Below are 9,152 nucleotides of genomic sequence, written 5' to 3'. Positions count from 1 at the left end.
TTTTAAGTTATGTCAGTGTTCACCAGGATGCCCAAAGCAATTTGTGCAGAGCTAACAAAGAATGAACAGAATATTTTACTTTTAAAGCAGAACAAGTCTAACAGATGCAAGATAGACAAATCCTGAGAACAAGCAAGTAAAATAAAAAAAGACTTTTGGGATTAAGTGCTGAACTTCATTTCCCAAATATGGGAGGTTGCAATGAAAGCAAGAGAATAACACCCGCTGGTAGGCAGCAACTGTCCTGCTCAGCACAAAAAACACAGCTATCTTCTGTCCCTGCACTCACAGCATTTGGTACACTGACAGTATTGAAAATGTTTCAAAGGATGTGCTTCTTCCTGAACCCCTGGAAAATGAAACCCCAAAGTGTACCCTGCTTACAAGTCAGGTTCACAGTGGATGCTTCCACTAGCAAGAAATAGACCCAAGTCACCATACAAAGACTTTTATATACACAAGTTTCACAGTCATTTGTCTTCCAAAGCACTTCAGCTTTTATGCATTTTTTCTCTTTTTAAGGAAAGCTAAAAGTAATTCAGTCCTTCACTATACAGAAATCCTCCTTGAGATTTAAGATGTCTCAGAGGCATTTGTGTGCCGCCTCAAAGAATTCAAAATGTTATTTATGCAGTATAATTACATTTACATAATTGTTTAGCAAATCAGGTCCAATAATGCCTACATTTCCTCAGCATCCTGAACAGATTATCGAGCCATTTCCTCACTCAACCGAAACCATTTTGAAGCTTCTTAATTCTTTTAAACGTGTACCAGTTGCTGCTACAGTGTGGTCAAAGTTATGTGGAGACCAAAACAAGTGGTCCAAACAACAGCAACACATGACAGTAATATTCAGAGTACTGGTGTTTATTCACAGCTTCTCATCCTCCTCACCCTATACCTTGGATTTTTGTTTTGTTTTGTTTACTTCAGGTAAACTTACTTTAGCCCACTTCTGGTAGCTCTCCATCTATCAGATATGAAGGAATGGGAAGTGATATAAACTAGTCAAGCACTGTCAGTCTTCCTACAATCAACAACGTGTGTAATTCAACATTCAAGGTATCACTTCTCAGCACTATCTTCCTTTTATAAGGCTGTAAATTTTGAAATTTAACCTACGTTAGCCATCAGTTTCCATTTGCCATAGAAGCTAGCTAGAGAGCATTTCCTTCTCTTCCTTTTTAAAATTTACCATGTAACTTCTCTTATGAAACACTTCAAAGGAAAACAATTCTGAAAGAACTCATTCAATTTCCACCATCTTCATTTTTAGCTTTTAATTGCAAAACACAGAAGCACAAATTACGTGCCAAATACATGTCTAGATATCTACACATCAGGTATACAGCAAAGTGTGAAAACCACCAAGAAAGGAAATAAGATCAATTAATTGAAGGTCTTTTTCACCTAATTTTGCATCTGCATATGTGCATCCATGTATATTTACACATAATTCTCAAATCTTCAGTTTAACACCAAGTTCACCCAAATTTTAAAAGAAACTATAAACTAAATGAAAGGTGCTACCAAAATACAAGTGTTCAAGGTTAAACTGCTACTCTACATGAGGCAACAAGAACAGTTCAAAAAACACATTGCTCATTGAAAGCCTGGAAAAGAAGCAATGCTGGGTAGGTGGAGAAAACTGGATTAAAAATAAAAAAAAATGCTTTAGGTTTATAAACACAGCATTTCAACACCAGCTTTTCTGTTTATGCTCTCCACACGTGTCTCTTGGCATATGCTCCATCTGGCTGTGGAGATACATCTGCTTCTTTATGCTGCAGGCTCTACAAGTGCAGATGAGCTCTACGCACATACTCAGACTATGATCTGACAATCAAATCCCTGACACTAAGCATGTCTATGACTAGAGAACATGGATTGCTCCTACAATAGCTCATCATTAGCAGTTTGTGAAGAGGAAGAGAAACAGGAATTCCAGTTTGGTATTATAATGCAAGACAATGCACTGAATACAGCTTCTGCAAGATTGAAGTGGCATATTTACACTACTCTAAGTAGCAGCAGGTACATTGAACCTGCATTCTGCTTTGCTTCTATTGAAAATATGACATGACCACTATCACACCACGTCATGACAGATATTACTTTCTATTTGAGTGAACATTTCCCATGCTAAGATATTTAATTAAACATTCAGAGCTTGCTCTAAGTTACACCAAGCCCACGACTGTTCCAATACTGCAGTCTTTTCACAAGAAAGTGTATATTTACAGTAATTATCTGATGTAGCTTAGGACAGATTGCTTTTAATACTTATGTTGTTTTTTTTTTTAAATCAAATCATTGCATATTTCAAAAAGTTGGACACACGTGCTCTAAGCAATCAGTAATCACAGAGTATCTTGAGTAGGAAGAGACCCACAAGCATCAAGACCAATAATCATTAACATCTCCTACTAATTAGGATGGAGTTTAACTGCTTGTTCATTGCCTTGTTTCCTTTAAATCAAATATGTCCTACAAACTAGACATTAATCAACTTTGAAGGGTATCTGTTACAACATTATTTCCCTTATTTTAGAATCATCAAATGGCAATGAAAGCACCATCCTCAGGTAAACTGCTGATAGTTAGAAAACCCAACTTATAATCAAACACAGACTTCCAATTCCAGTTATTCAAATGTCTATGATTCTGCCATGGTGGCTGAAAAAAAAAAATATATATATATATTCCTCACACCCACATCAAGCTATCAAAGAAAAAAAGTCATGGCAAAAACCATGGAAGGACCAACAGAACTGGTATACGACAACAACAGAGCATTTGTATCTACAGTACCACGCATAATGAAAGACATAAGGGTGCAGGGAACACATTAAAAAAAAATATCTAGTGTTCATTTAAGACATCAGTGCTCTCCCTCCTACTATGTTTTCACACAAACGTTCCAGCAGCAAGAAGATACCAAGCTCTGGGCATATCAAAGCAATTCCTATGCCAACACTGAACAGGAGGCAACTACAAGGGGAAGATGTCTCATCGATTTCATTTAATCACTCACAATACTGCCATCTACACAGTGCTGAAAATAAGTAACTGGCCTGCATCAAATTAACTTCCTTCTCTACCACAGCAACCAAACTCCTGTCATGCCCAGTGGGTCGAGACTAGTTTTGCAGTGAGGCTAGAACACAACAAACACTACCTGTCATATTCAAGGACATAAAGGAACTACTAAATGTTAACCAGACATACATCAGCTATAACTATTTATTCTAAATTGATTTATTAAGTTCTTCTGTGATATATATGGGCTATAAATATATTTCTGAGCAGGCACAATAAAAAGAAGCCCCTTTGTGTTATCTTCCAGAACATTTCTAAGAATGTGGAGCTATGACTTGAATCCTCTCTCAGACTGAAGAACTTCGATTTTATTTCTATTCTTTCTTTTCTAGGACAAGATCAGAGAGTGAACAGATGCATTTTGGAGAAAGGCATTTCTAATTCATACTCTTGCTCTTCAACCACAGTAATATCTCAAATATCATAGAATAATACAATAAACCTACAGAAGCAATGTTATAAGGAATCTGCAGATGAGTCCTTGCATATTCCCCCAGAATAGAAACAATATATACGCACTTGAGTACTGATTGCACTTCTCTATGCAGCTGCCAGGGGTCAAACATTTGACATCAGTTTGGAAAAAAATACACATGTACACAAGTAGCCTGGCACAGAAATGATTTTCAAAGAGGTTCTCACTGAAGATGTGAAGAATTGTTCCCATGAGCCACAACACAGCGAGGCCTGCAGAACAAACATCAGTCTGCCTGCACCTCTGTGGCAAATCTATGTCTGTCACAGGCTCATCTTGAAAGAATCAAGTTTTTATCTTCCTCTTCTCTGGTTGGTTAACCCTTACTTATATCAATCCAACAATGAAGTAACATTCCTGCAACTCTTCACAGCTTGTTATCCCTCTCAATTGTACTCAAAGCTGAGGACAGATGTTGGGCAGGTATCTTCCTGATCACAAAAGGCAGATAACAAATTAGCAAATAATCTTCTCAAAAAGAAATAAGGCATTTGTTCATTTCTAATTTTTCTCAAACTGATTTTTGTTTGAAAACTTTTTTTTAAAAGATCAGATGGTATCCTCCCTGTACTTGTAATCCCCTGACTATACAGTTCTTCAGCTATACAGGGCTAACCCATTATTCCCAAACCATTCCTTACAGGCAAGGCATTTGTTTGGAAGACAGCTCTGGAATTCAAATGTCAGACACCTGTTTTGGTTCATTTATAGGACTATTGCAGACATGACTCCTCTGAACCTCAGGCTCAAAATACAAAAAGAATCCCTGATTTCAACAGTACCTAGTTTAGAAACTACATACTGAAAAAAACCTGAGTCTATATTGAAAGTATAAGCACAATAAAAATAGAAACTATGGTATACTTATGCTATTTTATGATGGCAAAAACTGTGTGCATTTTACTACATTTTAAGTGACATACAAAGAAACTGGACAACAAAATTAATGAAGTCAATTTCCTCCACAATTTAACTTCTTTCTTTTGGCTCGACAAGAAGCAGCAAAGTCCTTGGCTGATTTGTGTGCAACGCTGGACCGGTAAATGAAAAGAGGAGGGGCAAGTTGTAATTGTGTTTAAGCTGAGCTCCACTCTCTAGATATACTCTCCACTCGATTCTTTGTTTTTTTTTCCCCCCATGAAGCCTTAGAATCAGCCACCCCTTCCCCCCAGCTCTCTGCTCTTTTTCCCGAAAAACACACCAAAAAAAATCTTTCATGCTTCTATTTCCATTATCAAATGTGATTTAAATCAAACAAGCTACCAAAATAACAGGTAGGGGGTGGAGGGCAGATGGGTTGACAACACGAATGTAAAAATGACTTTTCCCCTCACAAAAAAAAAACAGACTGAAAACAGCAGTTGATGTTTTATGATAAAGTTAATAAAATACATTTAGTTAAAATATCTTAAAATACCATATATTGCTCCATATTCAAAGTGTTAATGAGATAAGAACACAGCTCAACTATTCAGATTGTTACCTCAACGATATCTGAGTTGGTTCTGCTTTCATGGGGCTCGTTGTATTCTGTGTATTTAAGTAGAACTTTGTCCATATCAGTGCTGGCATACTGAAAGAGTTTGTTAGAGCTGTTAAAAATGATGAGTGCTATTTCACAGTCACAGAGTACACTCAACTCATACGCCTTCTTCATTAATCCAAACTTCCTCTTCGTAAAGGTGACCTAGAGAAAAAAAAATAGATATCTATTATTTTTTTCCAAATAGCAATGCTATGAAGGACTACAATCAAGCATTCAAGAAATATACCAGCTGAGCCTAAGCTATTCATTTCTGGTAACAAGCAACGTAACTGAACATGTGTAGAAGCTTAAGAACTGCCTATCATATTTGGGTGTCACTTTCAGGGTCAGTACTCTACATTTAACTAAGCTAAAGAGTGTTTCCCACCCAGCCCTTCTTCCAGTGTACACCAAGAAGAGTTAAAGTCTGTAGTAATCTCCTAACCATGTTTCCTTCTGCACAACCAACACCAGCTTTCCAGGTATTAAAGTCCTTTCTTCTATGATGTTTAGAGTTATCCTGCTTTACAGCTACTCACAACCTTAGTTCTAACAAATGAGCAAAACTGCAGCATCAATGGAAGTAACACAGTTACTGTAGAGTATGGTAAGAAAGGGAGCTAAGAAATATTCTTACTTGGCTACTATCATACCATGTTATCAGCTTCACTTACATTTCTAAGCTGTTTTCTGCCAACTGGGAACATCATGAAACAACCATTCTGTCCTCTTAAAACTGTTGCTTGTGGGAAAGTAAATCTATTATAGACCATCACAAAAGAGTATTGGCCAAATGGAAAAAGGCAGAGACAAATCCTTACAAAAATCGCCACCGGCTATGGAAAAAAGGACTTAAAAGCATGCCCTTTCACAGGATTTCAGTTGGTTAAGGATGTAGGATTATCAGTGTATTTGACATGAAGTCAAATCAAGTACAGGTCTAATGCTAAGAACAATTTTCTTTAAAGGACAGTGCTGCCCATTTAAGTACCTCCAAAAGGCACTTAATATACTACCAAGTTAATGTTCTGAGATCTTTTTAATAAAGATAGCACTTTCAGAGCTTTCAAGTGTTTCAGTTTGATGGAACACCTCCATCGACTCACGCCCCCTCAAAGCATATGTCTCTGTGGCATGAGTGACCTATTCGCAAGACGGGAATTAAAGAAACAAAGAAACCAGTACTATGGGTTTCTGTAGCTTATAGGACATATTTGGGAGATGGGAAAATTCTGTGCTCACACCTGAAGGCATTTTTTTCTAGAGATGAATATCTTACACACATTACTTCATTACCACCTGTAACAGAAAATGCATAGCATCATTCTCACCACATAAGAACTCTGATAAACAGATGCAGACATCATTAACAACATAGACATACACCTTGCTAACAGTAACTATTACTAAAACAGTATTCAGAATTGTCCACTTGCCATGCAGGCAAAGGCACTGCGGATTTGTGATTCTTTTCCAGCTCTTAAACACCATCCAGGCACACCCAAATGTCTGTCAGCACACAATGCCCACAGCTTTAAATGCAAATTGTTAACATGGAGCACCGTAGGAATACACTATGTGAGTAATGTAAGCACTAACAGAAACACAGATTAATTCTGTTTGTATTAGTGGATATGGAGCGTGAGTGCATTGTGTTCAATAGCCACAACTGATGTCTGCATGCAAGCAGAACTTCGTACTGCTTTCCTTCCATCTGCTGCTCATTCTCCAGTAACTGTGCTGTCAGTGCTCCGTGGTATCCACTTGCTGTTCTCATCCAGCACTATTGCATAATACTGACCAAACTGCCTATCAGCTTTAAATTTCCCTGTTTCTAAAATAAGCACAATTCTCCAGGGAGATAGGGAATTTTCACGTTTGAAAGTGTGTGATTTGGATTTTGTGTATTCTTTTAACCATCTAAAAGGCAGACACATTACATGCACAGAGAAAATGCACGCAGAGCATACTGTTTCCAGGACAAAGACATTCCCAGTGCAAGGATGAGGCTGAGCTAAAAATAAGCCATGTTAACATGAGAAATTGCTACGATTGTTGCCAAGGCAGTACTGTGAACTACTACGGGTGCACAGCAACAAAGACAAAAGAATCATTTGTTTATACACGTTTAAGACCATAGATTTTATTTTTTATATTAAGAAGTCTTCTCTGTTATTTCAATGTACAGCAAAACCAATTCTCAGTTAAAGTTTCCTGTGCCTTGCATCTGACTGAAATTAAATAGGTATTAAACTATTACTTTAAAATACGCCTTATTTTCAGTTTCCTTCTAACACAAGTATCGTTCTACGAAAATATTGCTCTTCAACACAGAAGGGTTGGTTGTTTCTGCTTTTACTTCCATGGCGCGTATTTACCAAAAAAAAAAAATCCCACATGAAATGTTCTTATTGTATGAAAGAAAATGGATGCCAATTAACTAAGCCCAGAACACGTACCTGGCATGTACAGTACAAAGAGTGAAGAGTGTAACAAAACTTAGGACTTCTTGGTTTGGGGGAAGGGCGAGTCATTACCTTAAGAGCTGCATTGCTGAAGCATTAAAATCAGGGGGAAAAAACCTCCCAGGGATTCTGTTGATCTAGTCTTGACCTCATTCTGAAGAAGCTAGTTCAGAATCTCAAAGTTAACGTCAGACAATGATCCAGTTCCTTCTACTTCTTAAAACCAATGCAAATTATGGCAAAGCAACCTCTGTTACTTCAGCTCATCCACTACTAGTCAAATTCACCCAACATCTGAACAGCTCAAGACAGTAAGAGCAAATAAGTTCTTTTAAACACCTCCATGGCTGTACGGAAGGAAGAATAGCAGACCATTTTTTTTTCCATAGATGCAGTCAGATAAATTACAACCGCAGTTTCACCTACACTCCTATTCCATGCCTCTAAGAAACATTTTAAAGACCTCTAACCACACACTGAGCCCCATGCAAGGCCTGAACAATCTGTATTCAAATACTTGTAACATTTTTAAAGGTGTTTGGATAGAAGCCCCAGACACAACACCCCCTCTGAAACAATGTTATGTTAGTGCTCAACCTACCCAAGGTCCAACTACAGCAAGTAGATCTTCCTGATCTACTTATTGCTGACAATTACAATGCATTAGTGAGACAAGAAGCCAGAAGTCCAATAGGGTTCATCTTAGTGTGTCTGCTGCTCATACTCTGTTTTCATCCATCATTTCAAGCTGACCAAGTACAGAAGTAAGTTTTAATGGGTTGTATTTCTCCCAAATGTTGGTGGAGATCTTGCTATCCGCATATATTACAAAACAGCAGCTTTTTAAGACCACACAAAAAACAAAAATGAATGCATCTTCAATGCAGGCCAACAGCCTCCTCAATACTACTCTAATACCACCATGCAAAGAAGGGCAGAGGAGGAAGAGAGTAAAGGCAGCAAGACTGAGCTCCTTTGATATCTAATTTACTGTACTTTATTCTCTTCGTCTTAATGAACATAAATGCCTGACAGCTCATTCAAGCAGATAAGACTGCTTAATTAATAACACAATGACAGTCTCAAGACAATTGTAATTCCCCAGAGTAATGGTCTATATAAAAATGTTTTGAGCTCACATACAATCTCATTAGAAATAAGATGCTTCTGATAAAACAAAAGTTCTTATTCCCACAAGTTATACAGACCCACTACAAGCACAGTTCTATCACATTTCTATTTGTATTTCCAAACAAAACAAACACTAAGCAGAAAGACAGGACATCACTCACATATTCCTCAGTGACCTACTAATCAGCTACTCATACCACCAAAAAATTCACAGAATACAAATGAACTATGCTATGTGGTTAGCAAAATAAGCCCTAACTGCACTCCTTATCTAGCTCAATGAAAAAAATTCTTCAAAGTAAATTCATATCTAATAGATATCCTGTGCATCAGGGCATCCTAGTATGTCAAAGCAGCATATAATTGCTGCCAAAAAACACTGATCACCCGTGGGATTGGACAACACCATCAACATCTCTACAAAACGTGGCTCCACTGACAAAAGCTATTTTAT

General features: G+C 37.5%; 1 protein-coding gene across 1 annotated transcript in view; it reads right to left on the bottom strand.

Moving 5' to 3' along the window:
- The window catches only part of MEF2A (myocyte enhancer factor 2A), a 76,113-nt gene that overhangs the window by 38,444 nt on the left and 28,517 nt on the right, over positions 1–9,152 (bottom strand). Inside the window, 1 exon segment of the mRNA XM_019619561.2 lies at positions 5,061–5,264. Coding sequence (XP_019475106.1) covers positions 5,061–5,264 — 204 coding nt within the window.

This window comes from Meleagris gallopavo, chromosome 12 (genome assembly GCF_000146605.3).
Source record: "Meleagris gallopavo isolate NT-WF06-2002-E0010 breed Aviagen turkey brand Nicholas breeding stock chromosome 12, Turkey_5.1, whole genome shotgun sequence".
NCBI lineage: Eukaryota > Metazoa > Chordata > Aves > Galliformes > Phasianidae > Meleagris > Meleagris gallopavo.
Note: the sequence above shows the minus strand (reverse complement) of the source record. Positions and strands in the feature narration are given on the sequence as shown.